This window comes from Capra hircus, chromosome 26 (genome assembly GCF_001704415.2).
Source record: "Capra hircus breed San Clemente chromosome 26, ASM170441v1, whole genome shotgun sequence".
Lineage (NCBI taxonomy): Eukaryota > Metazoa > Chordata > Mammalia > Artiodactyla > Bovidae > Capra > Capra hircus.
In genome coordinates this window covers 35,718,549-35,746,428 of record NC_030833.1, presented here as the reverse complement: position 1 = coordinate 35,746,428, position 27,880 = coordinate 35,718,549, and the positions used below count along the sequence as shown (strand labels likewise).

The window sequence follows — 27,880 nt, the reverse complement described above, 5'->3', positions numbered from 1 at the left end:
ATTCAACTATTCATAGTAAAGAATATTTATAAACTGGTAATTAAAACACTTATTTCATAGGCCATTCCTAGAATATGGCAAGTCACATAAAATACTTTTTATTTATATTCCTAAGAATAGGCATTTCATCCATTTAAAAAAAAGGGGCGGGGAGAATAAAATAAAAGCCCCTCGTGCTGCATGCACGCTAAGCCACTTCAGGACTGTCCAGCTCTTCGCAATCCCATGGGATTGCAATCCCATGTAGACCTCCCACCTCCTCGGTCCACGGGATTCTTCAGGCAAGAATACTGGAGCGGGTTGCCAAGGCCTCCTCCAGGGGATCTTCCGACCCAGGGATCAAAACCGCATCTCTTATGTCTCTTGCACGGGCAGGTGGGTTCTGTACCACTCGTGCCACCTGGGAAGCCCAAAAGACCCTCACTGGATACCTTTTATCTTTAAGACAGAATGGTAACGTCTCAGCCTTGTTTTTTTCCACCTGGAAGGGAGTTTTCCCCTTTCAGCCTCCAGAGGATGTCAGAAAATATGAAGGACTTCAGAGAGACTAGAATCACACTCAAACCTTCCATGAAAGCAACCATGATGAGAGCCCATTGTCCTTCCCATATATCAAACTAGGTGACTTCTTGAAGTTTATTGTCCAGTAAGAGCCAAAGAACCTGGTGTCCAATTGCAAGCTGTTTTTCCTTTTCTCAAAAATTTTCATAAATATATATACACTCAAATTTAGAATGTTTCTCACTTCCGTCATGGTGGTGCAATAAAAATAGATTTATTTGGTTATAAAGAGTAACTGACAGGTAAAAAGCAATCTCATTGTCTTGATTTTCCTGTGCGTATTTTTAGGATTGGGGCAGAACCCTGTGCCAGGCAGAAGACAATTCCTTCTCCTCAAGATTAACAATATATCTTTATGTACACCTGCACAAACACACAAATATGCATGAAGTTCACTGACTCTTCATTCTTCTACTACCGTAGTGATTTTTCCAAACATTTGGTGAAATCCAGAGGCAACTGAGTAGCAACTTGACTGCAATGTCTTTTGATCAGTTGATTTAACTCTTCATTCAAAAATGAATCCCCTTGTAAAACTTTATCCTGAAAAAATATTAGAAGTATGAGTTAAAAGTCTGCTTATGCTGTAAGCAAAAGACAAGCCATGAGCTAAGTTTAAAATGGCAACAGCTGACATCAAAGCAGCACATGAAACGTAACAATGACAGGGGCTGCGTCACGTCTTGGACATGTCAGCTAGTCTACACCGAAGGAACAGTCTCCTATCTCCACAGGGATCTAATCCCAGAAATTCACCCTACCATCAACTCCTAAACATGAAAAAAAAAAAAAAAATCCACCTAGAAAACAATTTAGCAAGTTGAAATCAGTTACTAAGAGACATTTAGTTTTTATTTCATCTTTTGAAAAAATTATGAAAACTATCACATACCTTCCTTTTGGAGTTTGAAGATTCAACAGGAGGATTGAAGGTCATTGCTGCCATGCTATAAGCCTCAAAAAGTTCTGCAGCAGATCTATAATAACAAACATAAGAAATGTAAAGGCACCAATCTATCTGTATAATTTGAAAAGTTAGATTGTACCCAAAGAATTAGATCTTACCCAGAGAAAACAGTTTGTACTCAATGTATACTTCTTAATCTCCCTCACCTACTTCTCTCCTCCTAACCCCCTCCTTTCTGGCACCACCTCATTGTTCTCTGTATCCATGACTATTTCTGTTTTGTTGGTTCATTTGAGAGTGAAATCATACAGTATTTGTCCTTCTCTGACTTATTTCACCTAGCATAATACCTTCTATGCCCATCCATGTTGCAAAGGGCAAGCTTTAATACCTTTTTTTCATGGCTGAGTAATATTCTAGTCATATATACCTCACTTTCTTTATTCATTTTAGTTCAGTTCAGTCACCCAGTCACGTCCAACTCTTTGCGACCCATGAATTGCAGCACGCCAGGCCTCCCTGTCCATAACCAACTCCCAGAGTTCACCCAAACTCATGTCCATCGAGTCGGTGATGCCATCCAGCCATCTCATCCTCTGTTGTCCCCTTCTCCTCCTGCCCCCAATCCCTCCCAGCATCAGAGTCTTTTCCAATGAGTCAACTCTTCGCATGAGGTGGCCAAAGTATTGGAGTTTCAGCTTTATTCATTTATTGATGGGCATTTAGGTTGCTTCCATTTCTTGGCTATTGTAAATAATGCTGTGTTGAACTTAAGGATGCATATATCTATTCTAATTAGTGTTTTTGTCTTCTTTGAAAACCAGCAAAACACACATATAAAATAAGTCCTAAATCCCCATATTATAACTTCATTATCCAACTAAATCCACCTCAGATAGTTCTGGTATACACTGATAAATATAAGCCTGAACAAAAAGAAGGCTGAGCAAAAGATCTCAAGTTTAATGTGATCAAATCCCAACTCAATCAGTTATGTGAAAGATATGCAACTAAGTGTTGTTAGTCATGAGAACACAAGGCATGGAGTTATCTTCCACGGATTTCCAACAGCGTAATTCTTCAGTTTGCTTGGATTGGAAGCCAGGAGAGGCCAATCAGGACAGAATAAATGTCTATACCCTTGGATGTAAATGAATCCTTAATGATCTAAGACTGAAGAAGGGCAAAGGTTAACTCTATCCTACCCAGAAGGAAAAGGGTTTATAGGAAATTACAGTTTATACTTCATTAAGAGAGGTGGGTAGCTGACTATTATGATGTAAAGATACAGATCTGTTTTATCATCTCTCCCAGTACTTCAAGAGAGGCTGGAAGTGTGATTTTTAGGTGAATCCCCCCAAATTTTATAATATAGCAACTAATCAGACTTTTGTCCAAACACTGAAGAGGCCAGAAAAATCTTGTTTTCAGGCCACCTGTCTGCGGTCTCTGATTAAAGAAACTAGTGGGGCTATAAAGGAAGGGGAAAATCTACAGCACCGTACTAATTCTGAGGGTGGGACTATCACAAAGGTGACTTCTTTTCTATAGAATGAAGTATTTCCTAATTGATCTTGTGTGGGGGTGGGGAGGAGAAAAAATAATTACTGCTGTTTCAACTTCTTTGTAGTTTTTGAAATTTTTCAGAATAAAAAGCTGTGGGTAAAGAAACTTCTTTTAGGAGGACCCCCATTCCCCATCTGGAAGAGAAAGATGAACACTATAAGTGCCAGTCCAGATTCTGACTGGTCAGGGGACACAAAAGGATAGTTGTGAGGGCTAACAAGAGAAACTGCTGCCTTCTAGGTGGCCAGGTTCAAAGCACTTCTCTCTGCTTCCTCGCTTCTCCCTTTCTGGTCCTAGCAGAACCATTCAGAGGGGGAAAAAGGGAGTCTGGTTAGACTCAGGGATCTTCACATAAAGCAAACATGGCATCATCTTAGTACACGTTGAACCTAAATAATAAGCACCTGGGGATTCACTATTCTTTCTACTTACCTGCATGTGTGAAACTTTTTATAACTAAAAAAAAAAGTAATTATTCAAAACAAACCAAATCTCAGTTAGCAATGTTTTCTCCTTGGAATAACTCAAGAATATGAAGTGGACCAAATCCAGATGACCAACTGACCACTTTCCATTTTGAAATCTATTACTTTGTAAAAAACAGATTTCTCATAGTCAAAACAGCTATCAGCTGAAATCCGCAGTTCTATAAGGCAACACTAAATACTACCTTCGGCTCAATTCTGGTTTGAGCGCTTCCGAGCCTTCTGAAGGGGCTCCGGTGATGAGGTGGATGGCGAATTTCTGCACTATGGGATGGTAATGTCGCTGAAGGGGAAAGAGGACAACCACATTTTGCACAGGTCAGTATAAGACACAAGCCACAGTTGAATAAACACCAGTTTTTCTAAAAACCACAAATGCATATCTAATTCATTAGAACCACCTACCCACAGAAAGAACAGTATCTTTGCTCACAAGATTCCAATACAAGTCTGATGACCAAGCTACCAAGTGATGTAGCTTAGTCTTGCTTTTACAGTATGAAAAGGAAAATCAAAAGGCAATTTCTCTTTCAGAGTAAAAACAGTTAGTTTACAACAGGTTTCCTGAAATGTATTTCCACTTGAATGCTACTGTTCACATGATAGGGTCACAACATGGGTGAAACCCTCTTGAAACTGGCAGGCTTCCAAAGTCTCCCTGGATAGGACCCAATACAAATATGCCTAATAATGAATCTTCTATTTTGAATAGTGTCAGGGAAAGATTTCAGGAAATCTCACGCTACAATACTGTCACCACTTTCTGCTTCCTTAGAAAATGCATCTCAGCACCTTAATAGCAAGAGCAAAGTGAGACGTGGCATATCAAGACAGGAATTGTACGAAAGGTAGTCCCAAAACAAAATACATTAAGTTCTCTGGGAATTATAGCTACTTGGGAAAAAACTGAAAAATATTTTTCACAAAAAGGAAAGGGCTGGGGTGGGGGGCCCTCTTACCCGCAGTGCATGCAATTCCCAAAGAGCGGTGTTCTGAGCATTGCAGTACTCGGGTTCATCCAGCTCAGGAAGGAAAACCCCACTTCCCTGAGATTCATTGTCAAGCAACAGGTCTGTTTTAGGGAAAGTCTGCAAAAATGTCATAATAAGAAGGACTAATTAAAACAATATTATTAATTTTAAGGATGCTATTGGATTCTGTACTTTTATTTCCATTTAAACATAATTTGGTTCTATAGTTATAAAAGAGATAAAAGTACATGTACTTTATACCTAGTTTTAATTTCTGCAATTTAAGTTTGCTCCCTAACAGAACAAAAATTGCAAAAGAATATTTTCTTAGCTTGCTTTGAAAATAATTCATTTCATCTTGCAAAAGAAAACAGATATTCTTTCACTCAGCAACCCCACTTTTAGGAATCCTTTTTACAGAAATAATTACATTAGATACACATATAAGAATATTCACTATAGCATCATTTATAATAGCAAAGAAGCAAACAACTTACATCCATCAAAAGAAAAATGCAAAGTATAAAAGCCAGATTACTTAAATTTCAAATTTCAACTCTGCAACTTACTAGTAGTGTCACTTTAGGCAAGTTTCTTAATTTCTCTGGACCTCAGTTTTTCCTATCTATAAATGAGAGAAATAGTAGCTACTTCAGAGTTGCTATGAAGATTAAGTGAATTAATTTTTGCAAAGCATTGTAACAGTGCTTTCACACAGTAAGAACCATGTTAAACCAGCAGTCATTAACAAGACAAAGTAGCTGTATTTTTACTGACACAAAAATGTGTCTGCCACCAGTAAGTGTTAAAAAGAAAAGCTGTAGAACAGAAATGTTTATTATAATCCCCTCTCCATGAAAAGAAAAAAAATTCTGTTTGTGTGTGTTTAGGACTTCCCTGTAGCTCAAATGGTAAAGAATCTGCCTGCAATGCAGGAGACTAGGGTTCAGTCCCTGTGTTGGCAAGATCCTCTGGAGAAGGGAATGGCAATCCACTCCAGTATTCTTGCCTGGGGAATCCCATGGAGAGGAGCCTGGTGGGCTACAGTCTGTGGGGTCGCAAAGAGTTGGACATGACTGAGTGATTACCACTTGTGTGCATTTAGCGTACACATTTATATATGAATTTTTTTAAGTCTTCTGGATGGATACGCACCACCTGGTAAAAATGGTTATTTCTGGAGAGTGTCAGTAGGGGTGGAATATATTCCTTTCATAATTTTACGTACTTCTTTTATTACCTAATCTTTCCACAAATATGAATTACTTTTATAATTAAAATAATAATGTAAATGGGGGAAAAGACATACATCAAACAAAATACTATTGTTACATAGCAAGAACTATACTCTATTTGTTTGCACCCTACTTACATGCATTAATATTCTGTTGGTTGCTAAAATGCCAATGCTCGAATTTGGAAGCACGTGAAGAGCAAGGGTACAAAGGCGCTTGATGAAGGCAAGGGCCCGCTGTTGAGAAACTTGCTTTCTGCGTTTAGTCAGCATGACATCAAGACACTGGAGGACGGTCTCAACACCTTCATTCGTAGCACCTGAAATAGCAGGTAAGACCCTTCAGGGCTGGTCTCAAGCCTTTTTCATTCTGCAGCTTCACTGCACTTGAAAAATCTGAGATGAACCTGTCGTACCTGTCCCACATCATCTCCCTAATTGATGAAGCAGTGCTACCCTGCCCATGTATTGCTCTGAGTTGGAATTCATCTCCAGTCAATTCCAAAAGTTTTCTGAAATACAGATCTGTGGCACTGGCAGGCGAGCATGTTATGTACCAGCTCCTATTTCTCAATTCTCATTGACTAGAACTGCAGTCATAACATATTCTTAAAAGATAAAGATTTATTAAAGACACATTATCTTAAACATACGTACCTGCATGTAACTTGAACAGTGTTTTGTAAAGATGAGTATAGAATTTCATTGGATCAATATTCAGAACATCACCTTTGAAATAACAACAAACATCAATTAGGTATGTTACAGCTTCCACAGGCCAAGACAAACAAAACTTGGTCAAGAAACTATCTTACCTTGCCCAGAAAGAATATGAAAAGCAGTCTGGACACAGTGAAGACTTTCTTGATAGCTTAAGTCCTTCAAAAGACAATGACAAAAAAAGGATAGTAAGAATAACTACAATTTATATCTTAAAAAGTAATTCATTAGTAGAGTTACTTACACCAGACTCGATGAGAGAATGTAGAACTACTAACAAATCATCAAAAAATTCCACATTGATAAGGTGAGCAAACCTAGAATCAAACAAAATTTGGTTAAAAGGCAATGTAAACATAGATATAAAGAGCTTAAAAATTAAACTTGACTTGAAAACCGTGTTTTTAATATTACTTGTTTCAAAATGTTACCTATGCTAGAGATGACAGTGATTATATTTTTCATTAATTCATACTGGCCTCTTGGACAACTCATTCACAACTAGACACTATACTCAGCAGGAGTATATGAGGCACTAAACAAATTAAATATATTTCAAAAATACTCCTGCTCAGAGAAAGAAGTTGCTAAGAGCAAACGACTTCTCCGAGACAAGCTGACTAGGTGCCCAAGCGATGTTCTAAGTAACAAAGGAGTCATCAGTTACAGCTTCTAGGAAAATGGGGCAGGAAGAAGGAAGAAAGGAAACATTTTGCTATTAATAAGAAAACGAACCCTAGGAAAGCTTAAAATAAATGTTGGACCTAGTGTCCAGCTCAGGCTCTTCAATTAATTACCTACATAATCCTAAATTCTGGCCTTTTATTTCTAGAAATAACTGAGATCACTCAATAGAGTTAAAGAATCATGCGAGCTACTAAATGTCAGCGCACTCTGCACACTATAAAATGTTAGGCACTGAAGTAGTTCAAGTCAGGATATCTCTTCAGTATTAGTGCAAGAGCCTTTGACACTAAGTAAATCTTAGAAGGAAAGACCTTAGAGGGCACAGATTCCCTGTGCATTGGTACAACCTTTTGGAGAAGTAATACAGCAAGAATTATCAAAATTTAAAATGAACATATTCTTTGACCTTCAATGTACACAAGTACATTGAAGCTATTTCCAGTGTAGCACTGGGGACTGATCAAATAAAGTATTATATATCCATAAAATGGAGTATCATGAACCTAAAAGTGGGTCTGAATATACTAACAAGGAAGGATACCCAGAATAACTGTTTATCAAAAAAAGAAAAGTTACAGACAGTATACATTTGTGTAAAAGATTCAATCTATACGAAAGAAGGTAGGTATGCAGATTTACATACTGGAAAGGAAAGAAGGGAACTTATGATCTTTTAATTTTTAACTGCATTATTTGAATTTGTATTAATAGAGTATTATTAAGAATTTGTTTAAAAAAAGAAATTGGTCACTGAAAAAACAAACAGGTCCTCCCTAATGTAATAATACCTTCTCTTTGAATCTCTCACTAACCTCTCTTTCAATGACAAGAACCACACTATCTTATGAGGCAAAGCATTTCATCACCAAACAGCTCTAGTCATCAGGAAATAATTTCTATATTGAACAGAATCTGCCTTTTCTCTATCTTTCAGACATTAGTCCTATCTCTAAAGCTGGGCTGCCAAACAATGGTAGCCACTGGCCATCAGGCATTTGAAATGCGGCTAGTCCAAACTGAGATGATATGCTATAATGTAAAATATATACCACTTTTTGAAGATACATTATGAAAAAAGGAATGCCAAATATCTCATTAATGTTTAACACTGACTACATGTCAAAATAATATTTAGATAAAATACATTCAGTAAAATATACTTAAATGATTTCACTGTTTCTTTTTCCTTTTCAATGTGGTTAAAATTAAACTACATATGTAGTTCACACTATATTTCTATTAGATAGCACTGTTCTACGGGACAATATCTCAAATAATTGTCGAAAACTATTATGACGTGGAGAAGGCGATGGCACCCCACCGCAGTACTCTTGCTTGGAGAATCCCAGGGACGGGGGAGACTGGTGGGCTGCCGTCTATGGAGTTGCACAGAGTCAGACACGACTGAAGCGACTTAGCAGCAGAAGCAGCATGTGACAACCATAACTCTGGCTCACATCCCCCAACAGGTTCATCAGGGTTCACAGGAAAATACAAAAAGACCTATCTTAAGAGGAACAGATGATACAAGACTAAAAACTGACTACAGAGCAGAAGGAAACCAGAATTAAGGGATAAATCTTAGCGACAGTGAGAACTAAGTAAGCAGGAGGAAAGAGTTGGTGAAGGAGATTAAAAAAATTAAAGGTTTGAGATGAGGAAACCAAAAAATGTGTAGTGTTACAAACAGTTTCAAGGAAAGGCTAGTAACAAAGAAAAATGGAACGAGAACCGAGAAGGACACGAGGTTATCATTAGTGAGCCCTGTTTAAAATTCATGAGTATTTTGGTTTTATTTATTTAGAAAGAATTTAAAAGATTTCAACCTACACAGCCCTTACTTGGCAAGACCTTCCAAAACTGCTGGCAAGAGAGGTGACCTCTGGGCCTTCTTCAGTATTCTGAAGTAGGTCACAAACACGATGTTCAGAGTCTCCGTGTGCTGAGAACAGACAAATCGACTTCAGCGTAACCTAGTACACTTTCTCCCAAGTTTCCGAAACTATCACTTTCGAATGCCCAGTCTTTTCTGTCTTTTCCCATCCCTCCTCGCTATTCAACCTTAAGAGTTTCAACCAAACAGAATGAAGATACACATCCTGTTATTTCCTAAAACTACCATCATCAATCAGATTAACATTTCCTGCATATCATACACGTAAGCCCCATGAAGTAAACCAAAGTCATATAACTGTAAGTTGAAACAACGTCTCTAGTTAAGATCATTTAACAAAACCTTTTTAAAAGCATAAGAGAATGTGTGAAATCACCTACCAGTTTAAGTTTTTTCTCAGTACTCTCTGAAGCTTCTGCCTCCCGAAGTTCTCTCTCTAGTTTTTCTTCTGCTTTCTTCCACTAAAAGTAGATTTTTTAAAAAAAGATGTACCACTGAGTGAAGAAGCTAGCTTCAGAGATGCATTATATATCAGTATTATAAAACACATACAATACCATAGATTGTCTACAGATACAAATACAAGCAAAAATAGAAAAACATGGATAAGAAACATACACAAACAAAATTTATGACAGTGGCTGCCTCCAAGGAGGAAGGCAGAAGAATGGGATTGGAGAGAGGAACAAAGAGACTCCAACTCCATCACCAGTGTTTTCTTTCTTTTCAAGAAAAAAAAAAAAAAAACTGAAGTGCATTAATACTTGCTCTTCAGAATTGTAAGTACATGGGATATGTTATACTACTCTCTGTAACTTAAATTCTATTGTTACTCTCTGTAACTTAAATTCTTTCAAAAAGAAAAAAAGACATGCTCAGCCCAGAAAGAATTCTTATTGTGAAAACACGTAAACGTGGAAACCAGTCATCAACAATACTTCCCAAACTTATTTACATACAATGCATAAAACTAGATACTAAATATATAGAAATTCAACAAAAAAACAATCTTTTCCCACTCCCTCCTGCTGTAAGAGCAGCAAACAGTGGTTGCTACATTGCCTGAGACAAAGGGGACTGACTGAGCAATAGAGTTTTCTCCCCTCAAGTGAAGTTGTTAAAGATCTGCTAAGAATCTCTGATTCCCCACGGTAGCCACATACATGCTATTCCTAACGGGCATGTCCCACCTACATTAGGAGACTGTAGTATAAATAATTTAAATATTAACCTTCATTTGTTAACAATCACTACGTCTATTTTGATATTTCTGTCTTTTTACAAAATTTATTTTTTAACTAAGGTATAATTGCTTTAAAGAATTTTGTTGTTTTCTGTCAAACGTCAACAAGAATCAGCCACAGGTATACATGTGTCCCCTCCCTCTGATATTTCTGTCTTGTTTTCAAAAGTTATTCAGTTCAGTTCAGTCACTCAGTCATGTCCGACTCTTTGTGACCCCATGAATCGCAGCACGCCAGGCCTCCCTGTCTATCACCATCTCCTGGAGTTCACTCAGACTCACGTCCATCGAGTCAGTGATGCCATCCAGCCATCTCATCCTTTGTCGTCCCCTTCTCCTCCTGTCCCCAATCCCTCCCAGCATCAGGGTCTTTTCCAATGAGTCAACTCTTTGCATGAGGTGGCCAAAGTACTGCAGTTTCAGCTTCAACATCAGTCCTTCCAAAGAAATCCCAGGGCTGATCTCCTTCAGAATGGACTGGTTGGATCTCCTTGCAGTCCAAGGGACTCTCAAGAGTCTTCTCCAACACCACAGTTCAAAAGCATCAATTCTTTGGCGCTCAGCTTTCTTCACAGTCCAACTCTCACATCCATACATGACCACAGGAAAAACCATAGCCTTGACTAGACGGACCTTAGTTGGCAAAGTAATGTCTCTGCTTTTGAATATGCTGTCTAGGTTGGTCATAACTTTTCTTCCCAGGAGTAAGCGTCTTTTAATGTCATGGCTGCAGTCACCATCTGCAGTGATTTTGGAGCCCAAAAAATAAAGTCTGACACTGTTTCCACTGTTTCTCCATCTATTTCCCATGAAGTGATGGGACCAGATGCCAGATCTTTGTTTTCTGAATGTTGAGCTTTAAGCCAACTTTTTCACTCTCCAAAAGTTATTAGACCCATTCAAAGATGGATATTCCTGGAAATGACTTTTTATTTTGTTCTTAATAACCCATTTGGATAACCTAATAAACTGTTTAGAAATGTTTTGAGAGAAGAGATCATAATGATGCTGGTGGTGGTGGTAACCAACGTTTATACAGTACACCCAGTGCTGTACATGCCGTTAAGTGGTTTTCCTATATTATTCTATTTAAACTGAACAGTGACCCCTGCAAGGCAGAGCTATTATTAGCTCTATTTCTCAAAACACTAAAAAAAAAAAAAAAAGAAAGTTTACAAAGTCCCATAGCAAATAAATAAAAGTCTGGAATTTCAATCTGGGTTTCAAATAAAAAGCAACAGAGAAACAAGATTCAATTAAAACCTATTTTGTTGCCAACTTCACATGAATACACCCTTTCTTTTAAGGAAGGGATCTGTGTTATCACAACAAATCTAAGACGACCTTAAAAGCCATCATGGCAAGAAAAAGCCAAAGGATAATAGACAACATGGCAAGAAAACCTTTTCACCTGTTGCTCTCTTTGCTAATAAATTGTCAATTACAGTTGATTTCATAAAACATTTCTTTGCAATAACTGGGGAAAACAAAATCCTCTAAATATATTTATATTTATGATTTAACTATGATTTTTACCTGTGCCTAGTTGATTTTACTCTAAAATCAATTAAAACCAAAAAGGAAATCAATCAAACCTTTCTCTGCATTCTTGAGAGAGTTTTTCTCTTTTCCTTGAAAGTCATGAACTTTTTTGGTTTATTGATATCCTCTGTATCTTTTTTCACTTCTATTTCTTTGATTCTTAGGCACAAGAATGTTTTTAACATCTGTTATTGAAAAAACACAAATACACAGCTTAATATTTATATTGCTCTCAATACTTTAAACAGAATAAGCATTAAACAATGTTATTTCCTTCCTTCAAGCTAAAAAAAAAAAGATCCAAAAAACAAAAGAATTTTGCAACATCTTTTATCACATTTTACACAAAGTTCTATTATCTTTTTGTTAAACATATTCAGTAATTTTTGTCTATGATTGGACACTAGCATTGTCTAAATACACGTAATACACACAATGTGGCCCTGGTAGACAGGACTGCAAGAGCAGACAGGCCTGGAAAGGCTGGACCAGCATGGGGGCAGAGGATGTTTTAGATATCTCTAAACCAGCTCTCATTTCCCAAATCAGATTCAATTCTGCAGTTAACAGTTCTAATCTTTTTCCCCCAATAAAAAAATAATATGAAGACTAATGTTATTCATTTCAAAACAATTTTTTTAAGCCAGTGGTTTTCCAAATATCACACTCACGCAAAGGGCTTGTTAAAACACAAACAGCTAGACCCCATCTCCGAAGTCTCTGATTCAGCAGGTCTGTCATAGGGGCCCAGCTGATGCTGGTCCAGGGACCATGAGTACTACTGCCTTAAGCCATTAAAAAAAATAAATCAGAAACTAATCCAGAAATTGATGTATTGTGTGCTACAGCGGCCATCCAAATACAAAGACAAAGGGGCTTAAAATCCTACACTTTCTGGGGAAGAAACCACTCTACTGACCTGCAGTTACAGCAGCAGTCTGTGTGTGTGTGCTGGGGGCGGGGCGGGGGCGGGGGGTGGTGGTTGGAGAACTACAGGTCTGTATTATTTTGAAGTTCTTATACGTACGTTTTGAAGAAAGCTGAGAATTTCATTTAAAGTGTGGAATGGAAGCCAGGAAGAATGAAAAGCATAAATACTGCACCTGAAGTCATTCTAGGTATCAGAAGATTTTAGTATTTTGTAGATATTCTGTGTGCTCATAAAATATCTCCAGGGTATCTTCCCAACCCAGGGATCGAACCAGTGTCTCCTGCACTGCAAGTGGATTCTTTACCTGCTGAGCCACCAGGGAAGCCCCCTCCCCAAATAAATAACTCCAAATCAAAGAAAGCAGCACATGGTCCCTTACTAATCTTTGGTAAAGGAACCAAGAATGCACAACAGGAAAAGGACAGTCTACAAAAATTGGTGTTGGGAAAACTGGATAAAACTGGATATCCATACACAGAACTGAGACTGGTCCCTTATCCTACCAGTTATAAACATTAATTCAAAATGGATTAAAGACTGAAATGTAAGACCCCAGACCATAAAACCCCTATAAAAGAAAACGCAAGGGCAAGGCTCCTTGACACTGGTCTGAGCATTAATTTTTTAGATATAACACCAAACGCATAGGCAACAAAGCAAAGCAAACAACTGAGACTATATGAAACTGAAAACCTTTCACATGCAAAGGAGACCACTGACAAGATGCAATGGCAACCTGCAGAATGGGGGAAAATATTTGCAAACCATGTATACGGTAAGTATTCAAAATACCAAGGAACTCAAACAACTCATAGGAAAAAAAAAATAACCTGACTTAAAAAAGAACAAAGAACCTAAACACATATGATTTATGTATGTCTTCATACAAAGAAGGTGAATGTCAAATGACCAACAGACAAACGAAAAGATGCTCAACAGCATAATCATCATAGAAATGAAAATAAACACGGCAGTGAGATGCCACCTCACATCTGTCAGAAAGGCTATGGTGGCTCAGCCGGTAAAGAGTCCCCCTGCAATGCAGGAGATCCGGGTTTGATTCCTGGGTCGGGAAGATTCCCCTGGAGAAAGGAGTGGCAACCCACTCCAGTATTCTTGCCTGGAGAATCCCATGGACAGGGGACCCTGGTAAGATACAGTCCATGGGGTTGCAAAGAAGTCAGACACGACTGCGCAGCTAAGCACTCAAGCATGCACTCAGCGCAGTTAGGAAGAAAAGGAAACCCTTGTGCGCTGTCGGTGGGAACGTAAACCGATACAGCCATGATGGGACAGTATGGAGTCTCCTCAAGAGACTGAAAACTACCGTTATCACATGATCCAGCAATCCCTCTTCCAGGTATATATCCAAAAGAAATGAAATCAGTATCTCAAAGAGATACCTGCACACCCATGTTCACTGCAGCACTGTTCACAAAAGGCAAGATATGGAGACAATCTGCATGTCTGCTGGACAGATGAATGAATAAAGCAAACTGTGATAACGTGGATGAGCCTGGCAGACATTATGTCAAGAGAAATCAGCCAGACACAGAAAGACCAATACTGTATGATCTCAAGAAGTGGTACACACAGAACCAGAGAATAGAATGGTGGTTGCCAGGGGGTGGAGGAAATAAGGAAACTGGTCAGTTATGAGGTGTATAAGTTCTGGGTATCAAATGTACAGCATGGTGACTACCGTTAATAATATTCCATCATACACTTGAAATTTGCTAAGAGGATAGACCTTAAATAGTCTCACCACAGAAAAACAGGTAATTATGAGAGGTAATGGATGTGTTAACCTGACTGTGGTAATCATTTCACAATGTATACAGATATTAAATCATCATGTCATACACCTTAAAAAAAAAATCGCTGTAAAAACTATAAATATACAAAACAAACAAATACCAAGAAAGTAAAGAAAGCAGTTTAGATTCTAGCATCGATAAAATAAAAGTGTTTCCTCACATCCAGTTTTATGTTCAAGCCCTATTATCTACTTACTCTAATATTCTGAGTAATATTTAAGCCCAATATTTGTAATTTTAGCAGTTCAGCAAAAAGTATCAGCTTTGGGGGATGAAAAGGGTTTGATGACAAAGGAAGACTTCAAAGTTAAAAAACAGTAAAAAATTAAATTAACAAAGATATCTAAGGCCCATAGGAAGAAAACCATAAAACTTCACTTAAGAACATAAAGGAAGATACCTCATATTCTTGAATACAAAAAAAAATCAATTCCATAAAATAATTCAAATGCAAAACTTCCATGAGGCAAAAAGACCACAATACAAGATTAAAAGACAGCAACAAATATTTGCAATTTATATAGCAAAGATTTAATATGCTTACTATGTAATGTAAGCTCAACAAACACAGACCTTTCATTTCTTTTGTTCACTACGTTATCCCTAGGACCTAGAATAGTGCCTAGCGCATAGCTTTTATTGAAATAAACGAGTATTTTAAAAATTACTAACATATCATTAAGAAAAATACCTGAGGAAAAAATCTGGCAAACAATACAACAGGTAAAACATTCACATGACTAATAAATGTATGAAAGGAAGCAAAACCTTACTAAGAAAAATGTGTGAACAAAATAAACAAGCTATTAATATACAATTTTTTACCCACCAGACTAACAAAGATTAAAGAGTGAAAATACTCAACATTGGGTAGGTTATAGGGAAATGACACTCATTACTGGTGGGAACACAAGTGTTCAAATGTTTTTGGAGGACAATTTGATTTTCTCTCTCAAATATTTAAATGTATATACTGTTGGACACAGTATCGACACTTAAGAAATTTAACTCACAGAATATTCACACAAGTGTGAAAAAATAACATGGCCAAGATGTTTTTTTTCTATGCTGACTGTAATAGCAAAAATCTAGAAACAACTCAGCCGTCCCTCAAGTGGGGAATTACATATTCACGTAAAGGAATACTAAGGCAGATGTTCAAAAGAATGGGATAGCCCTTTACATAAATCCACAATCCATAAAAACTCCAGAATAGTTTCCATTGTATAAACCCATTTCTTATTTTAAAATATAAGCAGCATGTCTCTATCTGTATACATAAATGTCTATGATAGAAGGATACATGCCAAATTGTTACGAGTGGTTACTTTGGGGGAGTACTTTCACTTCATAGTTCATACACTTCTACAAAAAATAAATGCTTCATAACAACTGAAAATTAACTTTCTACTTTAAAAACAAACACAATGCGAGGTGAGAAAAGAAAGGCTTACCTCTGGCCTAACTTCATAATTTCTGCCCTTCACATAACCAGATATCACTTTAATTACACCCAGGGAAGCTTGGCCTAATTTATCTTGCTTAAATAGTTTCTTCACTGCTTCACAACACATTTCAGATATCTGAAAAATAAAATGTTACACTAAACCAGTGTTTCTCAACTGCAGCAGTACTGACATTTTGGGCCAGGTGATTCTTTGTTGTGGGGGCCCGTCCTATATGTTGTTTAGAAGCCTCTCTGGCCTTCATCCACCAGATCCAGCGGCAACAACGCCCTCCTCCCACCACCACAGTTGTGACAACCAAATGTGTACAGACACAAGCCTGATGTTCCCCGGAGTGTAAAACCAGCTACTACTCAGAATCGCTGCAACAAACTTATTTTCAAACAATTTTCTTGAAGAGACAGTATTTAGTGGACTCCATTTTAGCAATAAATAAGAGCTCCAAAAGAATTTTGAGAGAGAGGAAAAAAATAATCACATGGTCTTGGATTTTCTGCTAAGGAAAAGCAAAAGCAACCCACCAATTTTGACACGTCATTCATGAGAGGGACAATCAATACAATGATGTTGTTGTGAAAGTTGAAATGAGGCAGGGCCACCAACAGCTCACACAGGCTCTTCACAGCCACCTCTGCCAGTCCTTTGTAGGCCTTTAAGGAAACCACATTACTTTTCTTCAGCTTCCTTTGCTTCCAGTCTAACAAAAGATAACTGGAGTTACTTTACTCACTGGTTAAAATTTCAATTAATTAGTTTCTTTTACACTAACAGGCAATCATATGAAAAATCAACATACCATCTGCATTCTTAAATAAGAGTTGTCTACACTTAAGACACAAGTACAAATGTTATCACTAATATTTACCTACCATCATTCATCTCCTGACTCTCCCCACAATTACAAGAATCTTGGATCTTACATCATTTCCCTGGGCTTAGTGCTAATGTTCATTGCGGTAACTTTACCCAAGAGGTCCAGAAGAGGTTTAACTTCTTCAGAATAACTGATGATTCACAGCACCATTTTTCTAGAAATATCTACACACATACTCTGTGCTGCTGCTGCTAAGTCGCTTCAGTCGTGTCTGACTCTGTGTGACCCCATAAGATGGCAGCCCACCAGGCTCCCCCGTCCTTGGGATTCTCCAGGCAAGAACACTGGAGTGGGCTGCCACTTCCTTCTCCAATGCATGAAAGGGAAAAGTGAAAGTGAAGTCGCTCAGTTGAGTCCAACTTTAGCGACCCCGTGGACTGAAGCCCACCAGGCTCCTCCATCCATGGGATTTTCCAGGCAAGAGTACTGGAGTGGGGTGCCACTGCCTTCTCCAACATACTCTGTAATGTACTGTAACAGAGTATCTTGAATATAAGATACTTGAATATACGAAAATATGCCAATTTTTTTTTCTAAAGTAGGTTCCACACCTCCCTCTTCATCATACACAGCCAGAGATCAGAAAGACAGTGACTTTTTTTTTTTTGACAGTGACCTTTTAAATTTTAATTAATTAGTTTTTCGGTTGTGCCGCAAAGCATACAGCAACTTAGTCCCCCTACCAGGAATCGAACCCGTGCCCGCAGCAGAGGAAGCATAGATTCTTAACCACTGGATCACCAGGGAATTCCCCAAGTGCCTTTGTTTTGAACTTGCTTCTCATAAATGTGATTTTTCCTCAAACAGACTGCATTCACCATAATTAAGAACAATATTTTCTATTTACTTAAAACTGACAAGACTTCATAATGGATGGATGAATGGATAAACAAAATGTAGTGTGTACACACAATTGGATATTATTCAGCCTTAACAGGGAGGAAAATATTGACACACACTGCAACAGGGAATAATCTTGAAGACATTATGACAGATAAATAAATGCTAGTATGTAGGTTCCAGCTGGGATGACAGAGCACAGAAGCAATATCCACGCCACCCACCCCATTCCATGTCCTTACTGGGCCAACAGATTCAGCTCTGTTGCAGCTGAGATGGGCAGCTGGGTGATGCTTATACTCAGCACTGAGTAAAGGAGCCCAACTGGGTCAGATGAAAGCTCCTTGCCTTGGCAAGAAATCTCTTCCCCATTCATGTCAGAATGATTCCTATGCCCTTTCTCCTCTGAACGAAGAGAAAGCAAATATTAAGTCCATCTTCAAGGCACTCATTACATCCAATCACATTATCTTTCTCCCCTGACTATTCCTTCCAAATAAAAAACAGTAGAATAAATTCCAACCATTCACAAATTCAGGAAACATACAACTATTTACTAGGTACAGGACTGCAGCAATGACAATACTAGTACTGATAGCTGATGATGCACAGTGTCTAGTACAGGCACTAGAATCCTACTTTATATTTATGAATTAATTCACTTCTCACAACAATTCGATGAGATTGGATTGTTCCTATTAAAGAAAAGCATCAAAATACTATTAAAGAATAGTACTTTAACTATTCCTATTCCCATTTTATAGACAGAAAAACTACAGCACAGAGAGGTTAAGTCCTTTGCCTATCCCAGGTGTTAAGAGGTGAACCAGAACTTGAACTCAGGAAGTCAGACTATAGACTCTGTTCCTCATCATACACTACACTGACTCAACACACAGGACAGGAGACAGAGTTCACCCCCCCGATGACAGCTCAGTGTGCTACACACTCTTAGGAGGCTTTTAATATACCTTTAATCATTTGCTCCAGATTTTCCAAATAAAATTTGTATTGGCTAACCAGGCCTTCTTCAAATTCTCTTAATTTCTGGGTTTCTTTGCGGATCTAAAGAGACCAAAAAGATCATTTTCTTATATCAAAATATTAAAATCCATTTTTAAATTAGCACAAAATATGAGTACCCCCCACTATTTCTCCCACCTCTGCATGCTCAGTTGTTAAAGTCGTGTCTGACTCTTTGTGATCCTATAGACTGTAGCCTGCCAGGCTTCTCTGTCCATGGGGTTTTCCAGTAAGAATACTGGAGGGAGTTGCCATTTTCTCCTCCAGGGGATCTTCTCGACCCAGGGATTGAACCCACATCTCCCGCATTGTGGGCAGATTCTTTACTACTGAGCTATCAAGGAAGCCCTTTTCCTGTCTCTAGCGAAGCAAAGTTTTCAGCTTATCTTGTGTAGTAGTTATATCCAGCATTACCTTGGTGGATTTTTCTGCCTCTGTTAGGGGTCGTATTTTATATGAAGGAGTAATGTCTTTAAATAACTCCATCAAAGAAACAATCACCAGCTTTCGAACAGTAACAGCCACATCAGGATCCTGCTCCATCAGCATAGAACGTAATTCTTTCAATTTTTTAATCTGTTAAAGAAACAACATATAAGGCTAGAGAAATGGAAGATAATTATGAACGAAAGAAACCCACCACACAGCTGGCACAATAAGTGGAATTCCACAATGGCTCACAGTCTAGTGCAGCCACAGACAACTCCAGACACTGCTCACATTAACAACACATAAATCACTAAAGTTGTAAGTTCATCAAATTTTTGTTAAAAAAGCAGTTAGAAAAAATAGATTTTAAGAAGTTTACATTTATTAATCTATTTTTAGAAATTCTTTTTTTATTTTCTTTTTTTAATGATGCTACCTTTTTAAAAATTGAAATATAGTTGATTTACAATGTTTCAGGTGTACAGAAAGTGATTCAGTTATACACATACAAATATATATGTATTCTTTTTCAGATTCTTTACCATTATAGGTTATTACAAAATAATGAATATAGTTCCCTCTGCTGTACAGTAGGTCTTTGTTACTGATCTATATTATATAGAGATTATAATCATCTATATCTGAATCCCAAATTCCTAATTTATCCCTCCCCTACCCCTTTCCCCTTTGGTAACTGTAAATCTGTTTTCTATAACTGTATCATTTATTGAGATTCCACACATAAGTGGTATCGTATGATATTCTTTCTCTGACTTCATTTACTCAGTCTGCTAATCTCTAGACCCATCCATGTTGCCACAAATGGCACTGAGTTTTCTTAAGACATGTGTGTCCTACTTCCCTAAAAATACTTTCTGAAATATACTGTCACATACATCAATCAAGTATAGTCCAATATTTCATTTAGAGATGAAAAAATAAGACTCAGAACGTTCAAGCAACTTTTCTAAGATCACAGAAGAAACAAAGTTCAGATTTGGATTAGGCTAAGGTTCTATGTACTCTCTTATTTTAATTCAGTTACTATCATTTTGTTAATGTCCTTCCTTTCTGTGTGTGCTTACAGCTAAGAAGAGAATCTTAAAAGATCAGACTATTACACCACATAACATGAACAGCCTAAGGAAATTAGTCATACTCACATTACTTTCTGGGTCTGATAATATGGCAGATGCCAAAGCTGCAATATGCATTTTCCTCTCCTGTAGCTTCCTCTTCCTCTCAATTAAATGTTCTTCTAATGTCAGCTCCTTAATGGGCTTCTCAATTGTCTCTGAAATAGATTAGGTTTCACCTCTTAAACATTTCTTTATTTACAAGTATCCAAGAATCTTAATGATTAAAATACTTTTCTTGTAGTAAAAAACAACCATAATGATAGCTAACTTTTACCAAGTACTTGCCATGGGCCAAGATTACTATTAATACATATAAATCTCTCATCAATTACGTGAGGCAAACATTATCATTAGCCTCATTTTGTAGATAAACTGAGGCAAAGAGAAAGTAACTTGCCTAACTTCAAATATCTGGCAGAAATGGGATTTAAATCCAGGTAGTCGGATTAAGAGTTCTTATTCTTAAGTACTATGCTAACTGTTGCTGTTGTTTAGTCACTAAGTCATGTCCATCCAACTCTTTGTGACCCCATGGCCTGTAGTCCACCAGGCTCCTCTGTCTGTGGGCTTTCTCAGGCAAGAATATGGAACAGGTAGCCATTCCTTTCTCCAGAGGATTTTTCTGACCCAGGGATCAAACTTACGTTTCCTGCATTGGTAGGGATTCCTTGCCACTGAGCTATAAGGGAAGCCCACTGTGCTAATAATCCCACAATAATTCATACAAATTAAGAGAAAGAACAATCTGATTTAGTTTTTAAAAAGTACAAAACATGCTCCTCTGTTTTCAACTCTATGCAAAATACATCTTCCTTAAGAAATTTACATGGAACTAGATTTAACAAACACATAAGCATAATCTGTTATAAGCCTATGAAGGATGACCCAAAACAATTAAAAGAGTTGCCCCGTAATCTCATTTACACTAATAAGGTTTGCTAAGACAAAGTAAAATTTAAGAAGCTTGTTTTATCACAAATTCCAAACCAATATAGTTTCAAACAATAAAATATGTTCTTTCAGTTTAACTGTGATTGGAACTGGTCCAACTATTAGAACCCACATTTAGTTATGTAAAACAGACATACATAAAGTATAACTGCTCTAAGAAAGAGCCAAAATAACTTTGTACCAGAGTCATTTTTATCCTTTAGGCTAAAAAGTTAATAGTTATTTGTAGGCAGGTCCTTAAATTACGATTAAAAAGAATTCAAAATAGTAATAATTTATCAGACTCTCCATGCATGCCTAGATATCACCAAACATAACTGCATAAAATTTTCCATAGGAAGGGCAACAAACAATCAAATTACACAAGGTGAGATTTTCAAAGTGTGGGAAAATGTTCAAAATGACCTTGAAATGACCAGTACTCCAAAATGCACATTCCAGCTTGTATCTAAAACTAATTCACTATTAAGTAAAAAAAAAAAAATGTAATTCTCGATTAACAATTTAGTAACTAGAAAGATGCATATCATTACCTTCCTCAGGTTCCATCTCTTCTTGGTCCTCTTCGTCTTGGTTACTGTCAATAACTATATGGAAAATATGCATATTAAAAATGTGGTAACATACATAAGTTGTAAAACCACAAGGAAAATCAGGAAAGTGATTATCATAAAACTCAGGAAAATAGTTACTTTTGTTAGGAGGGAACAATTAGTGATTAAGGAGAGCAGAAGGGATGTTTCTGAGTGCTGGCAGTATTTCTTGCCCAGATGGTAGCTTTATGGGTGGATTTTTTTGATAAACCACATAACTTCACATCTTTGATTCCCCGACTTCTGTGTTTTATTTCACAAAAATACATGGGAAAAAAAAAAAGGCTAAAAAAGGATGACTAGTATGTTTCTAATTTTAGAAACAAAAAAATGAAATACTCCAAAAACAATCATCTTAACCTTGCAGCTTCAGCTTCAGCTTGTATGCCCAGTACAATGGGCATAATTGTACTATGAGATAATCATTTGTATTTCCGGCCAGAATTGTCAACTTTGCTCTATGACTAACTATAGCTATCCTGTTTTGTAGATATGAGTAAAAGTCAAAATAAAATAAATTTTGAATGAGAAAATTTTGAACGTGATATTAGTAAGGGACCAAAATTTTAACCTAATACACAGGCTGATCAGATTCACCTGGTTTCTCTCTGGTCTGTGGGATTATACCACTTTTATCTTTGATAGGAAGTAAGTGAATCAGTTCCTTCTCAGGCACAGTTTGCAGAGTTCTTGGTATTTTTTCATATTTATCTATAACACTTTCATGCTTCCGTTTCTTGACGTGAACAGGCTCACTGCAGGAAAAAAATTCAATATTTTTAAAAAAGAACTTAAGAGACTTATCATTTTAAAAGTACATAAAAATAAATCACTAACCAAATCTTTAATAGGCATAAAGATATTAGTAATTAGATCAGGAATATAAGAGGTATTTGTATAATAAAATGAATCATATAAAGCCATAAAACTATGGCTTACATTTAGTTTTCCTTTTAGCGGCAAAATAAAGGTGAAGTTACAGACTTTTTTTGGTGAAGAATATTCCACAGAGCCAACGTGGACATCGTGACAAATGTTTTACTTTCCCCAAAAACTTCAGAACATAGCATAGACTTTGGACTTCACCTAAGTTTAAATTTCAGATCCATTATTTGTGACTATGGGAAAACAGTTTCCTTTCTGTGAAACAGAATAATACCTACCTGATATGATAACATGGAATAGGAAATGGCAACCTATTCCAGTAATGTTGCCTGGAAAATTATATGGACAGAGGATCTTGGCAGGCTGTGGTCTATAGGGTCACAGAGAGTTAGACACAACTGAGCAACTAAGCATGACAGGGTAACAGTGACTGAGATGGGTAACATGGCCATGAGGATCTCGGGGCTGTTTTGCCTCAAACAGAGACTAGCACACTTCACTATTCAGACTCAAAAGAAACAAAGATATATACTAAGTAAAATTAGCTTTTTTCATGAGCTAATTTTATTTACGAAATAAACAGAGTAAGGTTTACAGAATAGGGTTTACAGTTTACAGACTCCAGTGTTCACAGATGAGCAGCATCTTGCACTAACCACCTGAGTAAAATTCAGAACCAAGTTTTTAAGTGGAAAGGATGTGAATGACTGTAATCTAAATGAAGTATTACCTGGAAGAAATGTCTCTCGTTAGAAAAGATGCTCTTTGTCCTAAATCTTTCATTAACTGTAAGTCATCTTCATCCATCATATCTAAAGGAAGGGCTTCCTCCTCTTCTTCTTCTTCCCTCTCAACCCTTTTACCTATTCCAAACAACAACAACAACAAAAAATCAGGAATTAGTATTAGAGACATAGAATCCTGTGTTTTTGTGTCTACAATAGGAAAAGCTTATGTTTTTCAACCACCTTAGCCCAGTGAGCACTACTGACATGTTGGGCAGGACAATTCTTTGCTGTACTTGGTTGTTATGGATGAGACAAAATGCTAGCATCTCTGACCCCTTACATCTAAATGCCAAGAGCATTCTAAACACCAGGTCACTTACGCCAAGCCTAAGAATTTAAAATACATCCTAAATTGGTTAAATTTACATGTAAGTGAAAAATATGCAGCAGCTTAAAAAAGTTTTGAAGGAGGAAGCAATGATAATTGTGTCACCTGCTGCATAGTTCTTGTAGATCATATAGCTAGAATATGGTTCTACCTCAGTCTCAACAACTGTATGATATTGTATACCTTTATACCATTTAACAATTCCCTGCTGATGAACATTTTGATTATTTTCAAAATAATTTTTTTTTGGCCATAATTAGTGAAAGTTGCTCGGTCGTGTCCAACTCTTTGGGATCCCATGGACTCTACAGTCCATGGAATTATTTAGGCCAGATCACTGGAGTAGGTAGCCTTTCCCTTCTCCAGGGAATCTTGCCAACCCAGGGATCAAATCCAGGTCTCGCACACTGCAGGTGGATTCTTTACGAGCTGAGCCACAAGGGAAGCCCAAGAATACTGGAGTGGGTAGCCTATCCCTTCTCCAGCACATCTTTCCAACCCAGGAATTGAACCAGGGTCTCCTGTATTGCAGGCGGATTCTTTACCAACTGAGCTATAAAGGAAGCCCCTTATAGTTTCCATATTTTTGCCATAATTAACCATAATTGCCATACTGCCAAATATGCCGTATATGCCATAATAATTGCCATAAATTAACAGTGTTGCAATGAACATGCTTGGGCATATATACTCTTAGAAAATATTTTCAAATAATCATAGGATACATTCCTAGCAGTGAGATCTCTGGGTCAAAGGAAAGTCTATTTCTTTTTTCTTTTAATTCTTACTGTGATAGTTCACATATGAGTTTATGTGTACATACATATTTTTCTCCTTTTTACTCAGCTGGCGTAAGCCCATCTTACAAGTGGTGATAACCTATCATTTCAAGAGGGTGGAAGCTCCAATATACATGACTTTTCATCTTGCTGTTTCAAATTAAAATTCATTTTATAGACTATTTCATGTTAGAACATAAAAAGTTTCCTTCTTTCTTGAAACATGTTTCTTTCAGTTTCTAAGATATATACAATTTAAGTCTTCTTCCTAATTCTCTGGCTCCACCTCAAACCACATTACAGGTTTTTCTACTGACATCTTAAATGCTGGCGTTCCTTAAAATTATTTTCTGGGTTCTCTTATTTTCATGTTACACAGTCTCCATGGTGATTTTACTCATGTCAAAGGCTTTGATTAGCATCTATATAGTAATAATTTGCAAAACTGTTCTCTCTAACCCAGGTCTTTCACTTGAACATTATACCTATACCCAACTCCCTAAGAGACTTAATTTAGACGTTCAACATGTAAGAAGAAAGACATTTTTTGCTTTTATTTTTAAAATATAATACCTAACATATCATGCTTTTTAAATTCTTCTGAAATTTAGATAGATCTTTAAACGTATCTAACTCAAGCAAGGCCTGTTTTTTTTTTTTTTTTTTTTTTTAAATAAGTGAAGTACCTGGAAATTAAGTGACAGACGAAGGCCACACCACTAGTAAGAAACAAAATCATGAGAAAAGCTCAGGTATCCTGACTTCCAGTCCCATGCCCTTTTATACATCACAATAGCATGGCTGCCAATGGATCAAATTAAACAGGTCAGGGTAAGAGAATGAGATGTGCACAGGAAGAAAGAAAAGTCAGATATAGTCAAATATTAATACCCTGAAAGCACAAGTTCTGCTGTAGCCAAATGGGTCTGACTCAGAATGATCATATTCCTTAACTGTTTTGAGTACTTGGGAGTTTTTAAACAGGGTGACAAAAGAATAACCTTGACAAGTTACAGCTCAATTTCATTCCAAGTGAAAAGAAAGCCAGAAGTTTAGAAAACTAAGTGATACTTGGCAACACTGTGAAGAATGCATTAGAGAAAAGCAATACTTTTTCCTTAGCTAACTGCCAGTGAAATGGGAAAGTGGTAGCATTGGAATGCCCAAAAGTTATTTATGGTTTTTCTTAGTTTGTTTCCCAAATATGCACTGAAAATCTTCAGATCTGCTTTCTAAACAAACTAAAAGCAGAAGCTGGGTCTCTTTCACCATGAATACTGCATTAAAATGTTTTCTCATAGTGACTGAAACATACAGGACTACGATCCTTCCCTAGGAGTGATGACTAAAAGGCAAAGTTATTGCATGAAGAATATTTTAGAACAAATCAATAGAAACTGGAACACAGGAATGTTTTCAGTTACCTGGTCGTTTTTCCTTTGGGTCCTCCAACGGAACGGGTTTCTTAGACACAGCATCTTTTACAGCTTGCCTTAGTTTCCTCTGCTCTTTACGGTACTTCTTGAGAGTGCTTTGTTGTTTAAACTGTTTGTTTTTTAGCTTGTTTTCAAGTTTGACTTTACTAGTTTTTAACAACTTCCGAAAGCTTGGAACCTGTTTTTTATTTCTTCTCTAGAAAACAACAACAGAAGGGGCACTGAATACCCAGAAAAATAAATGACTTTATTTTTAAAATCAGGTTAAAAAGAGTTGATTATTTCATTAGGCTAATTCCACAATTTTAATGTCTCACAGTCACGGGTCTTGCGGATAAGAGCTAAAACCATACTATGGCATTAATCCTACAGAACAGCGCCAGATCAGTTGTTCAACGGGAGGTTCTTACAGTGAGCAGAAATCACAGCGGTTCAAAAGGGTCTAAGACTCAAAAACATGTGAAAAACCACTGAGTTACTGGTAAATGGTTATTCAAGGCTAGCTTAACACTTGCAGTTTGGCATACTAAGATTAAAATGTTGGCTGTCTTAGGCAATAACAAGTGACATTTACATATCGCTTAACTGTTTACAAAGTGCTCTAACATATTACCGCCAACAGCCTAGATGTAGTGACTGCTGTTATATTACTGATGAAGCTACAGCTTAAAGAGATCAAGACAAAGACCCTTAAAAGTAAGGAAAACAAAACTGAACTCGCATGTGGATTACAATTTGCTTTTCTATATCCTTACCTTTAGGAAGAAAAAAACAAACAAACAAAAAGACTTAGGTCCCAAGACTCATAAACTTATTGAAAGCAGGACCGTTTCTCGTCTGTAAAATAACGGGTTCAAAAGATGGTCTTGAAGAACTCTTCAAGTCTGACACCTTATGAACTCAAGACTTCGTGCTAGTGCCATTGCGGCCCGCTGAAGCCAAGCGTGCACAGTGGGTGAAAAAGAAGGAGCCAGGTCTAAGGGAGAGGAAGCTGACAGCGCGGAGAGCCAGGAGGGAGCCCTGCTGCTGCTGCTGCTGCTAAGTCACTTCAGTCGTGTCCGACTCTGTGCGACCCCACAGACAGCAGCCCACCAGGCTCCCCCGTCCCTGGGATTCTCCAGGCAAGAACACTGGAGTGGGTTGCCATTTCCTTCTCCAATGCATGAAAGTGAAAAGGGAAAGTGAGGTCGCTCAGTCGTGCCCGACTCTCAGCGACCCCATGGACTGCAGCCCACCAGGCTCCCCCGTCCTTGGGATTCTCCAGGCACGAGGACTGGAGTGGGGCGCCATCGCCTTCTCCAAGGAGAGAGCCCAGGGTGCCCCTGATCTAGGCCACTGTCGCCGCACCCCATACAACGGCAGCGACTCTGTGACCCAACAGGGTCCTAAGCCGCGGGGACCAGGCTTCTGAGGACACTCACGGCCTTCATCCTTAAGTGTGCAGGGTACCCCGGCTGGACAAATTCACCAGTGACAGCAGTAATCCAGGAATCCCGAACCCGCAAACACACGTGCGAAATCAGCAACACTGAACCAGCCGGAAACTGCCACTAGTCCCTCCCCATCCTCCGCCGCCGGAAATAGGGGCGGGATTTCCGTAGACAGGGGCTGTCGCGCGCCCTCTCGCGGCCCTAGGCCGACGGCGCCCCGGCTTGTATGCGCATGGCAGCGCACGGCACTGTGAATCATCAAAGGTGGGTAATCAGCGGTCTCTCTCCAGGGTCCCTGAATCTTTGACTCCTGCCCAATTTCCTTGCAGTTCATCAGGAAATCGGGCTTTTCTTCTCAGAA

General features: G+C 37.8%; 1 protein-coding gene across 1 annotated transcript; it reads right to left on the bottom strand.

Annotated features, from left to right (window-relative positions):
* NOC3L (NOC3 like DNA replication regulator) lies at positions 603-27,637 on the bottom strand. The gene is made up of 21 exons (XM_005698233.3): positions 27,511-27,637; positions 26,078-26,285; positions 23,489-23,621; positions 22,471-22,628; positions 21,814-21,867; positions 20,354-20,484; positions 19,176-19,337; positions 18,710-18,803; positions 16,546-16,721; positions 16,013-16,141; positions 11,864-11,995; positions 9,406-9,486; positions 8,973-9,073; positions 6,689-6,761; positions 6,540-6,603; positions 6,382-6,453; positions 5,863-6,044; positions 4,479-4,607; positions 3,705-3,802; positions 1,454-1,538; positions 603-1,104 (listed from the first exon to the last, which is right to left on the bottom strand). Exons 1-21 carry the CDS (start codon positions 27,517-27,519, stop codon positions 976-978), a joined length of 2,400 nt encoding a protein of 799 aa, XP_005698290.2. The 5' UTR covers positions 27,520-27,637; the 3' UTR covers positions 603-975.